At 55.0% G+C, this 21,015-nt stretch overlaps 1 protein-coding gene across 5 annotated transcripts in view; it reads left to right on the forward strand.

Annotated features, from left to right (window-relative positions):
• The first annotated feature begins 1,377 nt into the window (after positions 1-1,377).
• LOC141571566 (methylcytosine dioxygenase TET3-like) overlaps positions 1,378-21,015 on the forward strand; it is a 60,160-nt gene continuing 40,522 nt past the window's right edge. Inside the window, exons 1-3 of one of the 5 annotated variants that reach the window (XM_074332186.1) lie at positions 1,378-1,499; positions 3,548-4,277; positions 17,944-18,000. In XM_074332186.1, coding sequence (XP_074188287.1) covers positions 3,975-4,277; positions 17,944-18,000 — 360 coding nt within the window. In that variant the 5' untranslated portion in view covers positions 1,378-1,499; positions 3,548-3,974. Of the gene's footprint in view, positions 1,500-1,904; positions 1,928-1,947; positions 2,725-3,547; positions 4,278-12,481; positions 12,991-17,303; positions 17,632-17,943; positions 18,001-21,015 lie in introns of those variants that run through there. The other 4 variants (XM_074332187.1, XM_074332185.1, XM_074332188.1 and 1 more) reach the window with 4 other exon arrangements.

Raw genomic sequence — 21,015 nt, forward strand, 5'->3', positions numbered from 1 at the left:
TTCATGTCCACTCCTGAAGAGCTCCTCCACACCTGAAGCCTCACTTACAATCTGCTCACTGATGAGGCCCACACATGTTCCAGCCAGGCCTGGCCCCCTCAACTCCACATGCGTCTCCACACACATGTCCCCGGCATCTTTCCTCCTGTCCTCTGTCTTGGTGAACGGCACCGGCATCCACCTAGTTACCTAAGCCAGAGAATTTTGTGAAATGACCCTCTCATAGATAGCTGGTAAAGAGTAACTTGGCACAGTAAATTGCTGGTGCCACTCACCAAGACGGAGTATAGGAAGAAAGATGTCAGGCTCAAATTCTGAGTCTACAACTTACTAGTTGAGTGACCTTGGGTAAGTTACTTAATCTCTGTGTCCTTATCTATAAAATGGGTTTAGTGATAGTATCTACCTCACAAGGTTGTTCTATAAACAATAATTGTTGGCATTTATTAAACCCTGTGTTAAGTACTTTACTTGGATTCCCTCGGAGATGGTGGGTACCTGGTCCAAGGTCACTCTGCTAGCAGAGCCAGTTCTGGAACCCAAAGTTCTCTGGCTCCTAACCCACGTTCTTCACCTCGGTCACATTGCGTCTCTGGAGATTGTATAACAAATAGGGAAATGCTTATGGTAAAATGTTAAGTGAAAAGAGGACAGCAATTGCATAATCAGTATTAGTACAACCATTTTATTAAAAAAAGGAAACGAATCTAAAATAGAAAAGTCTAGAAGGAAATACAGCCAATGGTTCAATGTTGCATTGGGGAGATGTTTGTCTTCTAATTCTCTGTATTTTCTACACATTTTTAAAATATACATAATTTTATTAAAAATATAATTATTTAAAACATCAAACAATTATAACATTAAAAACAATTACACGTTCATAACCTGTTCTCAAGTTTGATTGAAAATTACACTCTATTGGTATCTCTTCTCAGTTTTAGACTTACTTCCTGAATAGAAACACTTCAGTTCTCTCAAAGGCCAGGGTAGGAAGTAGGTAGCTAGCCATGTTCACCACCCACCCCACAGCTGACAACCTGGCCAATGGAGCAGGCTGTCAAAATCAGGCCTGCGAGGAGGGAAGTTCCAGACAGAACCGGGGCTTCTCCTACCGCCTAGGGCTTTCTGGACAGCGCTACTGGAGATCAGTTACTTTTTTCTTCTTTCTTTCTAAATAGCCGGCTGAATGCTCATTTTCCAGTTCTGGCTGACTTGTTAGCTTCAGCCTGGCGGGGATGCCTGCCAGGTACCTGGCTCTGTGAGCACCACCCAAACTGGTCAGGCCAGTCGGCCCGTGGATGTTTCTGCCAGGACTTGCCCGCGCGTGCGTGTGTGTGTGTGTGTGTGTGTGTGTGTGTGTGTGTATTAGAGACCCACCCTTCTCCCCAGCAACCCAGGTAGGTGGAAGGCAGCTGCGGGCACCAGCCTGGCAGTCAGGCCAGATGGGTGGAGTTGAATTAATCTAACCTGGAATTTCAACTTGGCCTGCACAACAGGTGAGGGGAAAAAACAACAGAGAGAACGGGCAGTTTGGCAACTTGGAAATATTCTTATGCCTTGCCCCTTGCCCCCTGCCTGGAAAATAGCCCGGGGTGACTTTTCAAAGTGTCTGCGTCTGGTTACAGGGCTTGGTTGCGCCATGACATCCTCCGAAGCTGTCCGAGCCCCTCCTGAACGCTGTCCTCCTAGGTTACCCTCCGCGACGCGCCCGTTCCCCCTCCTCTGGGAGGCAGGGCGGGGGTATCGGATTAGTCTTTGTTTTCGACGCGAAAGAGCCCAGCGCCGCGCGGGGGAGGCTCGCGATGGCAGGGCCCTGGGGTCCGCTAGGGCAGGGCGCTCGCCCGTGACCCCCACGAGGGTGCCCTGCAGCCGGCCAACGGCCTCTGTCCCCAGGCACCCCCTCCTTGCCGGCCAGGCTGACTCGGTACGCAAACGCGCGATGTCCCCCATTGTGCTGCCTTGGAATGAGCGAGTGGCAGCCGGGAAAAGGGTGGGAGGGTCAGTCAGGTCCGCAGCTCAGGGTTCCCGAGGGCGCCGGGGCCGTCCCAGACCGCTCCGGCCCGCAGGGAGTGGCAGGAAGTGGGGACATCGGGGCCAGCTCGGCGAGGGCCTAGGCTGGGAGGTCCGCGTGCCCCACCCCGTGCGGCCCGCCTTGCCCGCTGGAGCTGCAGAAGCGCGGGAGGGTGGGGGCGGCCAGCCCGACGGGGGAGGCCGGGTCCAGGGAGGGCCGACCGCGGGGGTGGGGAGGTTCTGCAGGTGCAAAGGCGCGGTGGTCGGACCGGGCCCTGCCCCCACCCGCTTGTGGGCCGCCGGCTCCGTACACCCCCTCTCCCTGGGAACTCCCCCCTCGTGCAGCCCCAGGCCCGGCGCAGGGGGCGGCGGCGGGGCCGGCGGGGCTCGGCCGGGCCGCACGTGCGCGCCCTCCCGGGCGGGGGAGTCCCCGGGCGAGCACGTGCCGTGGCGCGCGGGGGGCGGGGAGTCCCGCGAACGCCTTCATTGCTGCTGCTGCTGCCGCCGCGGCCGCCGCTGCCTCTTCCTTCCTCCTGAGCCGTCCCCTCCTCGGCCTGGGCGGGGGGCTCCGCGCGCCGAGCTCAGCAGGGCCAGGCGCTCCAGGAGGCGGGCGCCCCAGGCGGCGGCGGCGGCGGCCGCGACGGTGGTGGCAGCGGCGCGGGCCGGGAAACTTTGCCCCTTTGTGCGCGCCGCCCCGGAGGCGGCGGGCAGGTCGGTGCAGTCGGTGCCTTTCCGGCTCCGGGGTGGGGGAGGGGCGGCGGGAAGGCATGGGGGGCCCGGCCCGGGGGGGAGGGGACGGCCCGGGGGCCGGCGTGGGGGCCGCTACCTTGTTGCGGGGGATGGGGCGGGGGTGCTATGGGTCACAGTGTAGCGGAGCCGGGCGGGGGCGGCGGGGCGGGGCGGGGGCTGCAGAGCCGCCGGAGCCGAGCGGCCGAGGCCCCAGAACAAAGGAGCCCGAGCGGCGGCGCGCGCGCGGCCCGGCCCGAGCTGCAGCGCGCCCCCCTCCCCGCGTACCCTTGGCGGAGCGGCCAGCCCTCCCGGGTCTGGCTAGCGGGCGGGGGTCGTGGCGGTGCAGCCAGCACGCTCTACCTCGGGCGCGCCCCCCCTCCAGGCCGCTTCCGTGCTGGGGGCGCCCGGGCAGCCCCGCCGAGTGCAGCTCTCAGCAAACTTTATTTTGAAAGCTCTGCTCCCTTGGGGAGGCCCCAGCGACCTCCAGTGAGGGGTGTGTGTGGGAATTTGAGTGAAACTCTCCCAGGCTCGTGAGGGGTGGGGTAGAAGACAACTTTCTTGGAAATCACCTTGACCACCCCCTAAATTCGTCCAGGCTCTCTTAGCACCCCATTAGGCCCTCGGCCTCCTCTTTCTGACAGGGAGTGGGCACTGGTGCACCCTGCCAGGGGTTCTGGGCAGAACTTATTGAGCAAGCCCCTTCTCTTCCCCTATTTTCTCTTTTCCCAGAAGCAGGAAGAGGTAACACGTGAAAGTTATCCCTGAGCCCCAGTGATCCGCTTCCCCTTTCTTGTCTCTCTTTCAGGCAGCGCTGCCTTCTCCATCATCCTGACCCAGGAGGAAAAATATCAGGAGGAGAAACTCCTCACCCCGCCCTGCCCCCACCACACCCACCTGTTCACCTCATGCCTGGGTCCAGGGTGGGTGAGGGTGAAGAGTCCACCCAGCCAAGATGATCCCTTCTCTGGGGACTGCTGCGGATGTCCTCCCTCAGACCCTGGGTCCCAGCAAGTGGGAGAGTGGTCCCCAACTGAGCCCTATCAGACTGCTGCAGAGGAGGTGAAGAGGGGTTGAGAAGAGGCGCCCATCTGGGAGACTGGAGCTACTTGCCTTCACCTTGTAGACTTTTGACTGTTTTAGGAGAGAACGACCTGTTGGTCGCCTTTGTAGGCAGGCAGGAAGCTGGACTGTGGCTCCTCCCTGGCACCTATGCCCCCACTTCTGGCAGCATCATGAGCCAGTTTCAGGTGCCCCTGGCAGTCCAGCCGGACCTGCCAGGTCTTTATGACTTTCCTCAGGGCCAGGTGATGATAGGGGGCTTCCAGGGGCCTGGGCTCCCAATGGCTGCGAGTGAACCTCAACTCCGAGGGGGTGGAGATGGGCGAAAGAAACGGAAACGGTGTGGTACTTGTGAGCCCTGCCGTCGGCTGGAAAACTGTGGGGCTTGCACCAGCTGCACCAATCGCCGCACACACCAAATCTGCAAACTGCGCAAATGTGAGGTGCTGAAGAAAAAAGTGGGGCTTCTCAAGGAGGTAAGCTGGCCTGTGCTTGGCTGCCCTGTCCCGTCCTTGAGGGTGCTGTACTTGCAGGGCTTTTTCCTAGAGACAGTTAAGCCCATCCTGGTTCTCTTGGTCCAACTTCGAGTGTTAACGGTCGTTGGAAGCTGGTGTGGGCTCCTGTGCCAAGCTGTCAATTTATAAGAAAGTAACTGGGTCGCAGAGGGCTCTGAGTTAGCACCCTCATCTCTGATGTCTGCGTTTGTCACTGGACAGTGATATCACAGCTTTATCTCTAAAAGTTTCTTGTCCTGCTCGAAGCCTCAGATGTATTTCAAGGTCACACCAATGCTTGGGTGATACGGGGAATGATGGTGTCAAGTAGGGGATGGAGGCTAATGGGTTTGGAAAGAAAAATTTGGAGTGACAGGTGATTTTATGTTGCCCTGAAGGAGTGGGATATTTCTTTCCATAAACCTTTTTTGGGTTCCATCATTTTCCTCAGAAAGATGGCAGGAGAGGCAGTTGAAACTGTTTGGGAATTTAATGAGAAACCCAGGATTTGGGTTCCCCTACTTCGTACTTCTTGAGGTCAAAGATTGTTTATCTCTGTGTTTCAGGACCTGGCTCAGTTCCTTGGTGTGTCATAAGCACTCAGATACTAATTGATTGAATGAATGACGATCTTTTAAAACACTGTCAACCCCAGGGAGGAGTAGCGGGGTAGACGGAGGGAAGGAAGAATTGGGATGAGATCAAAGGAGGGAAGTGGAGAGGCAGGGACCCTGCATTGGCCATCTTTCCCTTCCACGAGGTTGGCGGCAGCTGCGACAGCAGAGAGTTGGCAGAAGTAGGGACCAGTGAAGTTGAGCAGCTTGGGAGGCGCGGAGTAACGGCCGAGGTTGCTCCAGGCAGCGGAACTGGCGCTGGACAGGGACTGAGGCCTGCGCTGTCCGAGGGGCTCCCGGCTCTGCCACTGATTTGTCCAGGGGCTCAGACACCTCGGGCCCACTCTCGGGGCCTATCTTCTCCCTGGGGAAGTGAAGGGGTTGTGCTTGATGGCCTTTGAAGCCCTTTCCAGCTGGGCTGTGAGCGCTGTGCTTCTGAGAGCTAAGGCACCTGTGGCTTTGATGGGGAGCCGCTGGTGCTCAGGATTTTCCTGACCGCTGAGTGCAGAGCTGTGCGCAGACTTGGTGGGGTTGTGGTCCCACGGCTGGGAAGAGTGATTCAAGTGTTGGGGGTGGGGAAGTGGGTGTTGCTGGGATGTTTCTGCCCCTTCTCACCTTCTCGTGCACTCTCAATGGAAGCAGCATATCACAGTCCGGGGACCTCAGACTCGGTGTCCTGTTTTCCTAGTCTCTAGTTAAAGCAGACATCTGGATCGCATCTGCAGCTCCCATCCCAACTCAGGAGACAGTGTCCAGCCCTGTTCAGTTGCTGGCGTTCAGGGGAGTTGGCATCCTGCTGACCCAGTGCCCTGTGGATTATTTCTGAAAGGGGGTGGGTCAGGGGTGAGTTTCACTCCTGGGTATGTGATGATCTGGTGTTTCGGGGTGAAGGGAACCTGTCAGTCTACTTTGTAAAGCTGGGTTCCTTTGCTTCCTTCCAGTGTTCACCCCCTTCTCCGCCCTGTTGTCTCCCTCCGTTCCTCCCCTAATCAGACCTGAGGGGTGGGGTCTGAGCCTTCTAGGCTGGATGTTCCTGGAACCGGTGGCCCTTGTGAACTGTCTTGAAGCTCTTCTTTCGGCAGCGATGAGGCATCAATGAGAAAGGCTGGAGTGGGGCCTGGGGCCTGGCATCCTGGTGTATGAGCTGCTGGCCTGGGCTGCCGGCTGGTCATGGGGAAGACACCGGGGATCTGGCTTGGCTGAGGCTTGGGGATAACCCTGCTGAGAGATGTCTGCATCCGTCAGGACCGTGATGTGGCCGGCTGCCCCTCCAGGCCCCCAGTGTCAGGCAACGTGCGGCTGGTGGCCTGCGGTATCCCAGGACAGAAGGGCCACATGCTGGCGGGGTGTAGACCAGTGCTGGCCCATGGCAGAGTCTCCCAGTTTCTGGAGAAACAATGGAAAGGGGACAATGGAGTGAGCTTTTTCTTAAAGCTAACTTTCTTTGACTTTAAGAGGAGTACTTTGTTTTAATAATAGGTTCTTTCTACTTGATGTTTAAAATGTGCTTTCTTTTATGAAATGAAGGTGTTGATAGAAAGTTGATCGATTTTTTTAAAGAACTCTTTGCTTGGCAAAATACAAAATGGTAATTAGTGCATCTTCACAATGTTTTTTTATTGGTCTATGAAGGCTGAAAGTGTGGGAACCACCACCCAGACTACACTGCATTTAATGGAAGCAGCCCTGGCAGAGCTGGCATGCCTAGAGACTCTGCCTGAATGAAGGAGCCCCAAAACCAGCCCACCATTTACCAGACCCTGAGCGGACTGCTGGGACCTTAACCATTAGATCTGAGCAGCCATGTAGCAGAGGGAACATGTTCCAGGATTGGGGACGTTGGGAAAGGAAGAGACATCCCTGACATCTGAGTTTTCTTTGGTTTGGGGTCAGGAACAGAACTTTAGAATTTGGTCCTGACTATTCAGCTGGTACAAGAGAGAGCATCCCAGGCATCTCTTGGGAATCAGACCATCTTCTTGCATCCCTGCTCCCTGGTATTTCCTCTTCTGGGCACCCTTTCCCTACTTCCATCCTGTCTCCACCTCCCCCAGCTTCCTTTGGGGCTTCCTTGAAGCTGTCTGCTGCTGACAGCTGCTTTGTATCATCCTGTAAGCGGGTGAATGTTATCTTGGGTTTCCCATCCTCCTCCCCTGCTCCTCACTCTTTTCTCAGTGGGCCGAGGGCGGTGGTGGTGCTGCAGAGCCCCTCTACTCAGATGAGACGTTTAGCATTTTAAGACTAGAGACAGCTCCAGGGCGGGCTCTCCTACCAGAGGCAGGTGACTACTTCTGTGGGTCCTCAAGTGCAGTAACACACCTGAAGGGGTTCATTCCTGTCCTGTGGTCTTCCTTCTTAGTTCCAGTGAAGGATTTAGATCCTGGGCTGATGCCTGGGGCTGTTCGACCTCCACATTCTTTTTACCTGAGTGGTGGCTTGTAGCACAACATGGCTGATTAGAAAAGTCCGATTTGGTGGGTGTGAAGTCTCAGTGACCTAGGAACCCGAAGTAAGCCCTGTGCTGCTCAGTCTCCTGAGAATTGGGTTTCTCATTTGTCACATGGGGTGACCCTTTGTTTGCGGGCTTGTTGGGAGAATTAATTGAGCTAAAGTATATGTAAATCTGGCACACAGGTAATCTGCATGGTGACAGAACATTCCTCGGACATCTAGAAAAGAATTCATCTTTACGCGTAAACAGTTGTGCGTTAGTGAGTCTCTCGGTTGTCATAGTAAAGATGCAGTTCAAGTTGCATGTCTCTCTCAAGACATCCTCTAAGTTGCTCATAGAAGAATTGTGGGGCAAGGCGGAGGGAGGGAGGTGTTTCCAGCCTCTCTCTGCTGGGGGAGGAGGTGGACACCAGGAGCAAGGAGCTGCTGTGTCCCTGGGCCTGACCGAAATGTTGCTCGTGGGTGACGGAAGCAAACACCTAGTAGGGAGGGTAGGAGAAAAAACCCTTTTTGGAAAAAAACCAAACACTGTATAGGAAAATGTATACATAAGGGTAGAAGCATGGCTGAGAATGTTAGTGAAAATAAAAAGAAGTGAGAATACATACGGTGTGAGACACTGTATAACCCTTAGCCAAGTGGATTTAGTGGCTGAAATAGCTCTCCATGCCAGTTTTGAGACAAGATACCTTGGAATGGGAGCTATCGCAACAATATCAGAACACCTGATGGATTCTCGCCTCGCCTTCTGGTAGGTCTATCTTCTTGAAGACTGAGGCTGTGAGGAGGGATCCTTTCAGGCTGGATCGGTTCCCACCAACAAAGAAAGAATTGATGAATGAAGTAGAAGTGATGAGCTCTTTAGAGAAAGGGACGCATCTCAGACATTTGTGAGGCCAGAGAGAAGGTTGGGCAAGGAGAGCTGGTCACCATAGACTTTAGACAGTTGTTTTTCAAATGCAAACAGTTTTTAACCCCATGGCCACAGACTAAAAGGGAAGTTAGCTGGAGGGATAGGATTGCTCTTTAAAAAGGAAACGCTGACAGAACAGTCCTTAGTGGTGCCCTAAGGAGGAAGGTGGAGGGAGCGGGGAAGAACTGAACCATCTGTGTGGCTGTATGGCTGCTGTCTAGTGAGTACAGATGGTAAAAGACCACCCTCCTTCCGTGGAAAGGGGGTGCGTGATGCTAAAGGCAGAGTCAAGAGTGGTCTGACCCCTTAAGAGGAGCGTCAGAAGTCCAGTAGCCAGAATGTGCTGAGGCTGGTGGAAAATACCCAAGACAATAAAAGCCTTTTATATACTTCCAGCAAGAATGAAAAGGAAGGGGTAGGCTTACAACTTCTGGGAGCTTAGCTAATGACATAGAGAGAGCAGCCATTGGGTCCCTGTCTTGTTGGGAGGTATAAATGGGGAGGGACCACCGCGTGCGTGATTAGGGAAGAAGAGCCAGCCAGCTGCCCTACCTGAGTCAGTCATTCGCTCCCTACTGACCACCTTCACATATGCTCGTGGAAGGACATCTTTACAAACTGTGATGGTTGAAAGGGGCCAGAAGATCAGAGACAGTCAAAAAGTCCAATTTTTCAAAGAGATTTTGGAAATTATAAATGCGTAAGCTTGACATCAATTTTTGACAGTTCTAGAGCAGATTGTTTAAAAGGTGGTTGTGAGGCTTGAGAAAATCAAGTGGTGAGGTTTGGGGGTCCCTGCGGTTCTTTACAAAGCAGCCCAGTCAGATGAACAGATCTGGATTTCTGCACATAAATGATGATATCTCCTTGGATAGAATAGAGGGCCAGTTTTTTATTTAAAGTCATCCTGAAGAGAGGACATTGGTAAAACTGTGCTGTGCAATCTTTTTGTCAACTATGTGGATCAGGGGTCCCACCCCCAGGGGTTCTGGTTTAATTGGTCCTGGTGGACCCAGCTGGGCCGGGGCTCCCCAAATGTATGTAACATGTAGGTTGAGGGGAAGTCTTCTGATGCTGCTGAGAGATGAGGTGATGGGCACCTGCCTGCACTCCTCTACTGCAAATGGCTCACCTGAGCCTTGGGGCACCTGAATGGTTCACACCCAGACCCCCACCTTCTTAATCAGGGGGCCAGCAGAGTTGGCATCACCTGAGAGCTTATTAGAAATGCAGACTCTCAGGCCCTACATCAGACCTAGTGAGTCAGAATCTGCGCTTTAACCAGACTCCCAGGTGAGTTGTACGTGTGAAGAGCTGGGGACTGGGCAGAGGCAGAGGGGCATGGAGAACAGGACAGAAGGAAGTCTTGATCAACAGGGAAAATAACTGCAGTTGCCAACAAGGGTAAGGAAGGTGACCCAATCCATATCTTTACCGTACTATAGGCTGGGGAGACAAGAACCTCTTGAGATTTATTCCAGGTTTATACTTGTTCTTCTCGAGTCCATTTTCTGCTAGTCTAGTGAGTTATCAATAAAAGCCTTTAGGAACCGCTGTGTGTGCTGCGACTAGTCAGGAAAGGGCTGTCAGGCGTTTGCTGCTCAGCCCCGACTTGGGATGTTGTAGCCCTCTGAGAGGGCAGCAGCAGCGGACGGGCGTGAAGAGGAAGGGTGCATCCATAGAATCTTGGTTCTCATGGAAGGGCCCAGAGGCTTATGCAGGTGAAGGCATGTGTGCCCTCTTCATAAGATGTAGGTAGGGAGGATCTACCTCCACCCATCTGTGGATGGGTGGGGTGCTGGTGGTGCAGGTATTTAGTTGAATGATAGAACAAGGGGTTAAGGAGATTGGGGCCGTCTGGAATCATGGGCTCCACCCAAACTTGATGGAATTTAATCAGGGTAAATCCAAAGTCTGGTACTTCTTTAAAAAAATAGAAGAAATAAATGCACAAGTAAGGAACCCTGCCTTCCTCGTGGGTAGGAAGAGCTGAAACTCTAAAAGGGATGTTGATATGCCTGTATTGAGGAGATCTGTCAGAGTGGTCACGTGAGGGACAATTGAAGGAAACAGGCTTGTTCAGCTTGGAACTGGGTAGGGAAATGCAGCTAAGGCACATCTTGTATGGGAGGGGGAGTCACTCTTGTCATGGAGAGTAGCATGCAGAACATTTGTTAGCGGGTGGGAGTTATAAGCAGGTAGACTGAACCCGTGTGAGCAAAAGAACGGTAACATTTGCAGCTGTTCCAAGACGTAAGAGCCAGCGCTAAGAGGTGGTGTGTTTCCTGTGTGTGTGTGTGTCAGGGTAGAGGGTGGGTGCTGACTGACTGGCAGGGATCTTAAGGGGACATCCTGTGTAGGGTGGGGGCGTCCACATTTGGCATCTCTTGCTAAGATGAAGTAAAGTATAATATCAAATCTATTTTTACAGATTCAAAAAACACCTCCCTTAGGCTGTAAAGTTTTTGTTATGTTCGAGACAATGTTATACATAGACCTAATGTCAGACCTAGTTTGGAATAGAATCTGTGAACTTTATGAAAACTTCAGCCGAATGTTGTGTGAATGTGTAGGGTTATCTTTTATCAGGGGAGAGCGTCCATGGTTTTCAGGAGATTCTCATGAATATTCATGACCTCCCCAAATTTAAGAAGCATGCTTTACCTGTCCAGTATCTATTAGCCACATGTGGCTACTTACATTTAAATTAATTAAAGTTAAATAAGATTAAATTCAGTAACTCAGCCACGCAAGTGTCTTTCAAGTGCTCAGTAGCTGCGTGTGGCCAGCAGCTTTTGTACTGGACAGTGAAGGCGTAGAACATTTCCATCATCGTGGCAAGTTCTCTGGGACGTGGAGCTGCCCTGCATGGTCTCTGAAGCCTTGCCCAGACCTCTTTCTGGGTTGGGGAAATGGCTGTCTGGGTTAGCTGCGCTCAGAAGGATATTTTGGGTTAGGACCCCTGTCTTCACCGGAAGGTAAGTGGTGAGGGCTCTGGAAGGGACAGTGCTTTCCTGGGCTCGTTGCTTCTCTTTGTGGGCATGGCCATGTTTTCACTGTCTGCTATGGGGAAAGAAGAACAAGAGGAATGAAGTGTGGCTGTCCAAGTCCATTGTCGCCTCTGTGCTGCGGGCCTGTCCTAGAAGGCAGCGAGACGACTGGGTGAGTGAGAAGACCACGATAGGGATCTTAGGAGTCATCACTAATTCCCCACTCGCCTGCCCATCGCTCCCTTGTGGACTGAGGACTGGATGCTCAGGAAGGACCTGCTTCCTCTTTCTTGCGCCCTGATGCCGGCTGGCTGGCTGTGTTGGGGAGAGTCCTTGAGGGTTGCTGTGGCCCCTGCCTGAGAGTCTGCAGGGCTGAAGCTGTGGGAACACCTGGAGTGGACACACCCCTCTGTGGCCTGGTCTCCTCATTTGCATAAGAAATCCGATAACCTAAGTTTTTATTAGTCACTGAGGGAGGGAAAAAAGAAAGCCTCAGCTCAGTGTGGGGTGATTGGCTGGCCTTCAGGTGACCGCAGGTCTGACGGTTGCTCGCTCGCTTGCTCCAGGTCGCACAAGCTCTATTCCTGCCCTGCTGGCTCTGACCTGTACAAGTTCCAGCTCCCTCGTGCCCCACTTTCCCACACCCAGCCAGAGAGTTTGTGGACAGAATAACGCACCTCCCACCACTGGCAAAACAGCAATTCTCGATTCTCCAAGTGGAAGGGGAGTTGCATTGGGTAGAGTCATTTGGAGGCATTTGCCAGCCTGCACGTGCCCCTTAGCGTCCCACCCTTCTAATTACGGCCAGGAAGCCTCAGGAAGGGGTATGGACATGCTGGGTCCAAAACAAGTAACAAGGTCCTAGACTACAGTTTTGTTCCACTTCTAAGCCATTCTTGGGAGAAGCACATTGGGTAACTCTCGTTTCATTTTTTTTTTTCTCTGTCTTACTTTTTATTAATTGCTCTGCCTTCTAAGGGTAAGCTCTGGGTGTCCCAGTTCCCTCGCTGTGCCGGGCATGACCCCAGAGAGAGAGAAAGGGCCGATCTCACTGTGAGGGCTGGGTCCCTTCTGGAGCCAGTGGGAGGAGAGGAGCTGGTGCGAGGACGAGGAGGAGAGACACACACCTTCCTGGAGCGTTTCCTCGGCCCCACCACCTACAGTGTCCCCTGGGCCGGGGGAGGGTAGCTTCTCTCTCTGGTGTTGCTTCAGTTTCCGGAGGCAGGACGTCATCCGCGTTGGCTTGTAGACCCGCAGTGTGCTGCCTTCCCAGCCTCATTCAGCACCTCTCGCCGGGACTGCTGTGTGTGAGGCGGGACTAGCTCTGTGCAGGCGGCGCGGCGCCTGAGCTGTGGGCAAAGACAAGGCAGTGTGTACTCTGTCCTAATGAGCTCACAGTCTGTGGAAGGAGACGAGCATGGAAACAAATAATTACAGTGCAGTCTGCGAGGACTACAAGGGAGGGATGCCTTGAGGGCAGAGACCTGCATTAGTCACCTTTGGGCCCAGAGAGCCCAGCGGGAAAGGGAAGGGACACGTTTTTGAGAATTTCAGCATAGCGATATGTGAAGGATGAGGCGCGTTCTTTCGGAAGGAAGGAGGCATCTCTGTGCCAGAGGCGGGTAGAGATGCTACTCAAGTGCTCTGGCTGGTGGCAGGGGTGTGGAAGGACACACACAGGCTGCAGGGGGCCACACGCCGCTGGTCCTGGATCCACCAGGGGGAAGGTAAGACTCTGTGTGAATTCCTCTTGGAAGTCTTCCGCGAGGCTGCCCCCAGGTTTCTAAACCACTCAGTGTTCCCGTGTCCCACCTTTTCCACAACCTCTTAAGGTCCCGTGTTACTTGCGTGGGTCCTGGAACACTTGGTGGACCCAGGCTGTTGGATGTGGGACGGGGAGACCCTGATTCGCTCCATAGACTATAAGACCTCACACGCATCCTGGAGGGCGTGCGGGGTGTGGGATGTGGGTAGAGCCGCCTCTGCTACCTGTCAGCAGGGTGGGCCCGGGAGCATGCTGTTTGTTGGTACCGAAATGTGCAGGCAGAGCTACTGGCCGGCTCTGACTGTTTTCCCACGGACATTGCTGGGTGCCTGGGATCGGTCTGCTTCTGCTGTATCTCGAGGAGGAGTACCTTTTCTTCTGTTGCTGCTGCTCCTCCTACCCCCACCTTCTCTCCCCCCTCCCTGAGATTGCTGTTGACACAGACTTCTACTGCCAAAGCTAATTGTGAGGCCTGATCAGTGAATGAAGGCAAAGGCAGTTCCCATGACAACCGCAAAGAGTTTCAAATGTAGGGGATGATGTGTGTGATGGGCTGCAATTACTTGGGTGGAAATTGATGCGTGGACACCGGGGACTTCAAACATAGGCTCTGAAGGTGGAGGGGGTGTTGGGTTTCTTTGGCAGGATCCTTTGTGCGATGGAGAAGGAAGGGAAGGAGGTCACAGGCTTCCCCCACAGCCGAGTCCAAGTGCCTTCAGTGTGTGGAATATTGGGCAAAACCCCACAGGGGCTTTGGAAAGGCACGACTCCAGCCATTCTGGTTAGAGAGGCAGGACACCCAGAAAGACAAATAGCAAGTACCGAGTGTCAAGTGAGAAATATTACAAGTGCTGTTGGCTGGCAGAAGACCGTGGTAACACGAGAAGGCTTCCTGGAGGAAGTGGGCTTGAACTGAGCTTTGAAGTAAAGCTTTGTGGGAAGTGACCTCATGCAGGACACAGCCATGGCCAGGGAGGAGAAGTCTGTCTACCTCCTGCCAACTGGAGAAGAGGTAGGTCGGTGTGAAAATCAGATTGCTACACAGAACAGCAGTGGCTGTATAGCTGCAAGTGAGGGGTTAGCAAGAACCCTGCTCAATCATTTTCTAGCTGTGTGACCTTGGGCAAGGTGCTTAGCCTCTCTGTATCCTAATTTCACCATCTGTAGAATGGGCGTGAATGATTATTGTTTCACTGGTGTGTTTTGGGGGTTAACTAAGACATGGGCATTTTACTCCCAGTATGGGGCCTGACCTGGGGTTGGTGCTTGGTCTATATGTAGAGGTGTCCCCATCCCTTAGTCTTTTTATATCTGTGTGGGTTCTGGCCTGTGGATATCTGTGTTTCTGAGGTTCTCGGTGTTGGGGTATTTTGTATGTTCTGAGAATGAATGAATCCATTCACTTCTCCCTTGTAGGGAGGGCCGTGGCCCCACTCCACTCTGTTGGGAGTGTAGTGGGGACTGGGGGTCATGACGGAAGGTGCGTAGGGACTCTTAACCCCCATGTGGGGTCCCAAGGACCTCTGGTTGGTCACTGTGAAATCCCAAAGGTAGAAAGAGGGGCAGATAGGGATTAGACGGAGCGGAGCTGGGTGTGGGGTGTGGAGAGTGTCTGCTGAAGGCAGAGTGGCCCCAGCACCCATCTTTGTGACTCCGTGGAGCCCTGGCATTCCAGCTGCCTCAGAAAAGGGCAGGAGGCCAGGGTGGGGCAGAGATGGGAACAGGGGGATGGCCTCAGGGACCACAGGTTCCTCTAGGTTATCTGCATGGGCTGGGCCAGGAACTGTGGTTGCAGTAGGACGGAGTTAGCACTGTGGGGGTGGGTGAAGCAGGAAGTCAGAGTGGCTTCTGCAGGCTGGTGAGCACATGGGCTGGGCTGAGCAAGGCTGGGACTCAGCTCCAGTTCAGCTGTGGCAGGTCCTGCCCTCCCAGGGGAGCAGGTGACCCTTCGATCCTTGGAGACTTCAGAGAGAAGGCCGACGAGGAGAGTGGCCTCCGTATCTCAGCACCCAACCCCCTGCGTGTGTAGAAACTCAGCTCAGCACATTCCAGCTCTGTGCAGAGGCTAGTAAAGTAGGGATGACAGGGCCCCTGCCCACGTGGGGAAGATCTCCTTGTAAATAAATAACTGCACTTGGTAGTGACGGGTGCTCTGGAAGAGGCCCTGGGAGAAGGAGGTGATGCTCAGAGGAACTCCATGAGCTGGAAAGCGGCAGAGGGAGGTAACCAAACACTGGATCCAGCATTTTGCTTGTCACCAGGTGGGGGAGGGGAGGGGGTCCCGGCAATGATCAGCATCCAGAAGTCTCCGAGGCATGAAAATGATACTATTCTCAGACCCATAGCTTAAAGGGAAGTGGGTGGGGTCAGGTGACCCCATCCCTCTTTGCATTTCGCTGAGGTTGACAGGGGGGGTTGGTTAGAGAACTGGGGGGAGAAAGGCCTAGATTGGAATTCTAGCCCACCACTCACCAGTTGTGTGTTGGGTGGACAAGTAATCAACATCTGTCTCTAAGTCCCTTTCTCCGTAAGAGGCAAGGTTGTGTGTGGAGTAATTTAAATGCGATGCTTCTACGTTGTGGTTGGCTGGCACGGAGCCTGGTACAGAGCAGGGGCTTGATAAACGGTGGCAGCCTCAGCGGCAACAGTATGAATTGTTACTGTCCAGGCAGCAGACTGTGTGTGGTGTGGGTGGGTGGGGCCCGGGTTTTAGGAACCAGGATGAAGTAGAGACTTCTCTTGGTCTGGCCAAGGTGAGAGCTAAGAGGTGCAGAAGCCCAGTTTCCTGTCTTGAGCCATGGCTCAGGACACTGCTCCTTGCCCTGCCTGTCACCTGCCCTGGGGAGGAGCCCAGCAGTGTTGCTCTTTGTCCCCAGGGGTGACGAAGGTGTGGGCCTCCGTGCCTCCTGGAGTCTCCCCGCCAGAGGCAAGCTTTGCTGTCTCTCCTAAGTCATCTCATCCATCTGAGTACCCCCTTGGGGCCCGGCAGCAATTGGGCATCTGAGGTGTGGCAGGTAGCGGAGCACATCACCGAAACAGGGCTGTCACACATCCTGACGAGCCCTGAGTCACTTCTCTCTGGTCTCAGCTTCTTCATCTGTGAGAAGAGAAGTAGCACAAATGAGCATTCCCGGAAACTGAGGGTGACGGTGGCCAGGAGCACCTACAGTGTAGTGTGTAGGGATGTGCTGCATTTTTCCACAGAATCCTCACATCTGTGTGTGAGGTTGCTGCTCTGTGTAGTTCCATTCTACAGATGAGTGGAGTGAGGCTAAGAGAGGTAAGGTGTCACCACCAGGGCCCTGCAGCTAGGTAGTGCTGGATCCAGGAGAGGAACCAGGTATGTGAGGACTTGAGTCTGTAGCGGTCCCCTTCCTGGGAGGTGGAGGCTCTGGGTATTCAGCTACAGAAAGGGGATGGGGTGGAGCAGGACGTGCCCACGGATGCCAGGAATTAAATACAGGAGTGGAGTGCAGGGCCTTCCTCACCCCATTCTGTTCTTCTCCTGCCCTCAGCCTCCTGGGCATTGCAGCTTTCAAAGGCTTAGAGTTTGGGAACGGCAGGCCAGGGCTCTTGGGGTCTGGGCCCAGCTCCCTTCCTCAGCCTTTTTTCCCCCGGGCGTGGCAAGCCCTGAGGCCTGGGGGGGGCTGCCTTTGTGGCCCTTCAGAGAAGGCATCTTGGAGTGGGGGGGGGGGGGGGGGGGGGGTGGGGGAGGCTGTCTAGATGGGGTGGGGTATGTTCAGGCAGGGGGATGAGTGAGCCTAGGGTGAGGTGTGGGTGTTTGTATGCATAGGGAGGGCCAGACTGGCTTGGTGAGGCTTTGAGCCACAGGCCGTGTGGGCTTCAAGAAGAAGTCTATTTTCTGAGGTGGGCGCTGAAGGGGGCGGGGGAGGGGGGTTGAGGGAGGGGGGAGCAGTACTGCACAGGGTTTAGAGCCTGATCTTTAGAGCCAGGCAGACTTGGAGTCCCAGCTGTGTCACCTTGGGTAAGTTACTTGTCTTGCCTTGTTTCCTCATCTGCAAAATGGGGTAAAGGTTGGCACTGCCAAGGTTTTTTTTTTTTTTTTTTTTTTCTCGTTCGAAGATTGCAGGGGCTATTGCACCTCCTGCTTTTATCACAGCCTGACACTGGGTGAGGCAGTCAGTGGCCCGGTGTGCTGGGGTTAGACAGTAGTGGGAGGGGGAATCCCACCAATGTCTGCTCGTCCCCAGGCGTGGTCTGTCATCTGACCCTGGAGATGCAGTGGATGCCTCTGGTATTACCTCAGGGTCACCTCGGAGGAGGAGGCGGGGTGCCCCGGGATCCTCGGCCTGCCAGGGAGCGGCCGCGGGCCTGGGCACCAGCGCGGCTCCGAGGCACCCTCCGCGGTGCCCCCGCCTCCCGGCTGGGCAGGTCCAGCTCCCCGGCGGCCCTGCCCCCGCCCGGCCAGCCGCGGGGATTGGCTGGTGAGCGTACCGCCCCCTCCACACCAGCCTCGCCGGCGGCGGGGAGGGGAGCCAAGCCGGCAGCTGGCCGCCGCCTCCTCTGCAGTGCCTCCCTCCGTGCGCTCCGGCGGGGATAATGGGAGGCCCGCCGGCCCATGCACCAGAGGAGGCCGGCCGAGGTAGAGCGGGCAGGGCGGGGAAGGACAGGCCAGCCCGGACGCAGGAGGAGGGGCAATGGCCTCCTAGATCTCGGGCGGGTGGAAAAAGGAGAAATGAAAATAAAAACACACTGGAAGGCGAATGAGCTCCTTCACTGAGCGTCTGGGCGGCAGCTGGAGTCAGGAAGATGGTCCTTGCTGTCCTTTCTTTCCGAGGCCCCATCGCTCCCACCCTCCCGCGTCCCCTGCAGCGGTGTTAGGGGCGCAGCAGAAGGACTTTGCTTCTCTCCTGCTGTCAGCCTGGCTCATCAGTCTTTCTGGCTTCTTTTGCAGGTGGAAATAAAGGCTGGTGAAGGAGCTGTGCCGTGGGGACAAGGAGCTGCTGTCAAGGTACCTTGTGTGTGTGTGTGTGTGTGTGTGTGTGTGTGTGGTGGGGGTGAAGTGTTTGACTGGATTGGATAAAAATAAAGGGTCTCCTCGGGTGATCCTTTAATCTCCCACTGTGTGTGTAGCAGCAGCTGAGGGGGAGGGGCGGCGGGGGTGTGGGCGGCCAATGAATTCTCAGGCCTGTGTGGGTTTTGTTTGGATTCTTTTTGCTTTCTCAGCTGGATGGTTTGGGTGCAGTTGGGATTGGGTTTGTTGAACTGTGTGTGTGTGTGTGTGTTTTAAGACATGCAACCCACTCCCCACCCTTGCCTCTGGAAATGAGAATGTCCCTGGCACTGTTGGTTTACATCCAATCTGCAGAAATCCCCGGGTGGGGGGGGGGGTAAAGGGGAGGGGGAGCTGCACTCCTGAGTCTGAAGCTGATAGGGTGTCATTAGTCATGCTGCTGTCACCATGGAGATGGCTGAAGAGGAGAGGAGGTGGTGGGGGTGAGGATATTTTGGGTAGGGTGGGGGCTGATGCAACATCATGACTGGGAATCTGGTGGGTGGCTGCTGTTACTCTGAATCTTGGTGTCTGGGGGACTGGGAAGGGAATGTTACCAGGTGAGTGGGAAGTAGCGAAGCGGGCGCTGAGCCGCTTCATGTGGCTGTCTGAGGGCCAGGCTGGGGGATTTGGGGCAGGGTAGGGTCTGTACGGTATCAGCCGTTACTGGGAAACACACACGTTCCTCCCAGGTTGACAAGGAGCAGGATCAGTAGGTTTCCTTGGGCTTTGCCCCTGTTTTCAGGTCTGTGGACCCGCGGTGAGTTTGGGATTACTCAGCAGTATCTTCTGCTGGCCCAGGGCGGAGAAAACAGAGTGGGAGGCAGTGCGATGTGGCTGCCTCTCAAGTCCAGAGCAGAGAGGCTGGGGAAAGAGTGTGGGGACAGGTGAGCAGGGAGAGGACCAAATGGGCTTTTCCTAGGAAGGAGGGGGCCCCTTTCAGCCTCTGCCTCAGCCCCATCTGCCCCTTGGGCAGCCGGAACCTGTGGGGAGCTGGGGGAATTTGGTTGCTTGGGTAGCAGGTGGGTGAGCTGCTCTTGTCCCCAGACGCTCCTCCCTGGAAGTCCTCCTCCTGCTTCCTGGGAAAGCTGTGGGAAGCTCTGTGGAGGTGCTGGAAGTGGCACCCTGCCAGCTCACTGCCTGGGTGGGGATGCTGGCAGGGAGGGGCACTGCTTCCCCACGTGGGATGGGGGCTCCTGGGTGAGGCTGCAGGGTGGATCAGAAGCCAGGGTGGTTCCTTGGCTTCCTCCCAAGGAACTTCAGGGAAGGAAGTGCTTGGGGGAGGGCAAGAATTTTGCTTCTGAGCAGCTTCTGGGGGAAGGAGAAGAGCCAGGTGGCATTGGCTGCCCTGGGGAGCTGGGTATGCCTTAGTGAGGCTGGAAAGAGTGGGTGATCACCTGGGAAGAGACCGTGGGAGGCCCCTGAGGCAAGCAGAGGGTGGTTGATACTGGCAGTTCTGTGGGTGGGGAGGAGAGCTGTGAGCTCACTCTATGCTCTTTGCCGGAGCAGAAACCCCAGGTTCCACCTCCGCTTCCTCCCCTGGCCTCCCACTGCTGACTGGGGAGCTATAATCACCGCGTGTGCTGTTGAGGGCTGTGGGCACAGAGATCGTGGCGTGCACCTGTTCTGTCCCCCACCCTGGGGAAAGCAGGACATGGGGATGAGGACAGATGGGCTCAGGGAGGAGGCAGCTCTCTCCCTCCTCTGTGGCTCCGGCCTTGTCAGCCAGAACTTCCCTCTCTGTTTGGAGGAAGGGCTGCTGGCAGGTTTGTTTACTCCCGAGAGCACCCCCTCCCTCCTGCATAGCGATGGCTTCTCGTCAGCTCTTTCCAAGTGTGTTCTCCATTTCTCTCTGCCTGCATTCTGCTGGCCGTGCAGTCCCGCTAGAAGCTCCCAACCTAGTATCTCAACCTTAGTATCACGGCCCGTGTTGTGGGTGCGTGTCGAGCTTACTTGGAAAACCAAAGGAAGCCCTTCAAACACGTCTTCCTCCTGTCCCATTCTCAGAGTGGGTCCTGAGCTGGCGGCATTTTTAAAGGTTGTGTCTGTGCTTGTTTTTATTGAGCTGTTTGTTAGAGAATCATCGCTTCCTTTAGCCCCGCCTTGGGCACTGCCAGCAAGCACAGGGATCTGATCCCCCTGTTCCTGGTGCCAGCCCCCCCACTTAGGTGGCCAGTTGGGTGCAGTGTCCCCCATACCCTGGCTGAGGCAGTTTAGCCAGATCCTCTTCCATCAGCAGGTCATGGTGTAGAAAGATGTCCGGTGTGCGTGAGCTCATTCTGAACTCAGGTCAAGACTCTGGGACACAGGACAGGGGGTGTCACAGTCTGTGTTCCCGTGGGTTGGGTGCAGGCTGGGAAGCCCCATGGGTGAATGGTATCCAGCAACCAGGGGAATATGCTCATCCACGGTGTGCCGAGTCTTGCATGGTTTCGAGAACATCCATGATACAGGGTATGTGGAGTGGAGTGTGATAAACACAGGTTGTCATTTTACTGTCTAGTGTGTTACATGTCTACCCACGGTATCCCCAGGAACATGCCAGAGCACACACTGTTGCTGCTGCCTCCTCCTTGGCAGCCTGGCCGGGAGTGAGTGCCCGGTGCTGAGAGCCGCAGGCCGCCTGGCTTTCGGACTCCCACGCTACCCCCGTGCGCTGCCCCACGGGAATCCTCAGCTGGCTGAGGATGTCTGGAAACTATTTGGGGACGGTGCCCAGGATCTCTGCTTTCTGTCTCTCCCTTCGACCACTGCTGAAACGCCCCTTCATCGAGGCTCTATGATCCCTGACCTCACAGACACACACACTGGGTGACTCCTACTAGTTTCTTGCCTCCTTTGCCTGCGCTTCCCATTCTGCAGCCGTTTGTGAGGGTCCAGCAGAACTCCTTCTCTCTCAGGTATGTTTACAGGCAGTTGTGAACTTGGGGAGATACCGCAGCAGTGAGCATGTCAGGCTAGAGCTGGAAAGGA

This window comes from Rhinolophus sinicus, linkage group LG05, assembly GCF_036562045.2.
Source record: "Rhinolophus sinicus isolate RSC01 linkage group LG05, ASM3656204v1, whole genome shotgun sequence".
Taxonomy (NCBI): domain Eukaryota; kingdom Metazoa; phylum Chordata; class Mammalia; order Chiroptera; family Rhinolophidae; genus Rhinolophus; species Rhinolophus sinicus.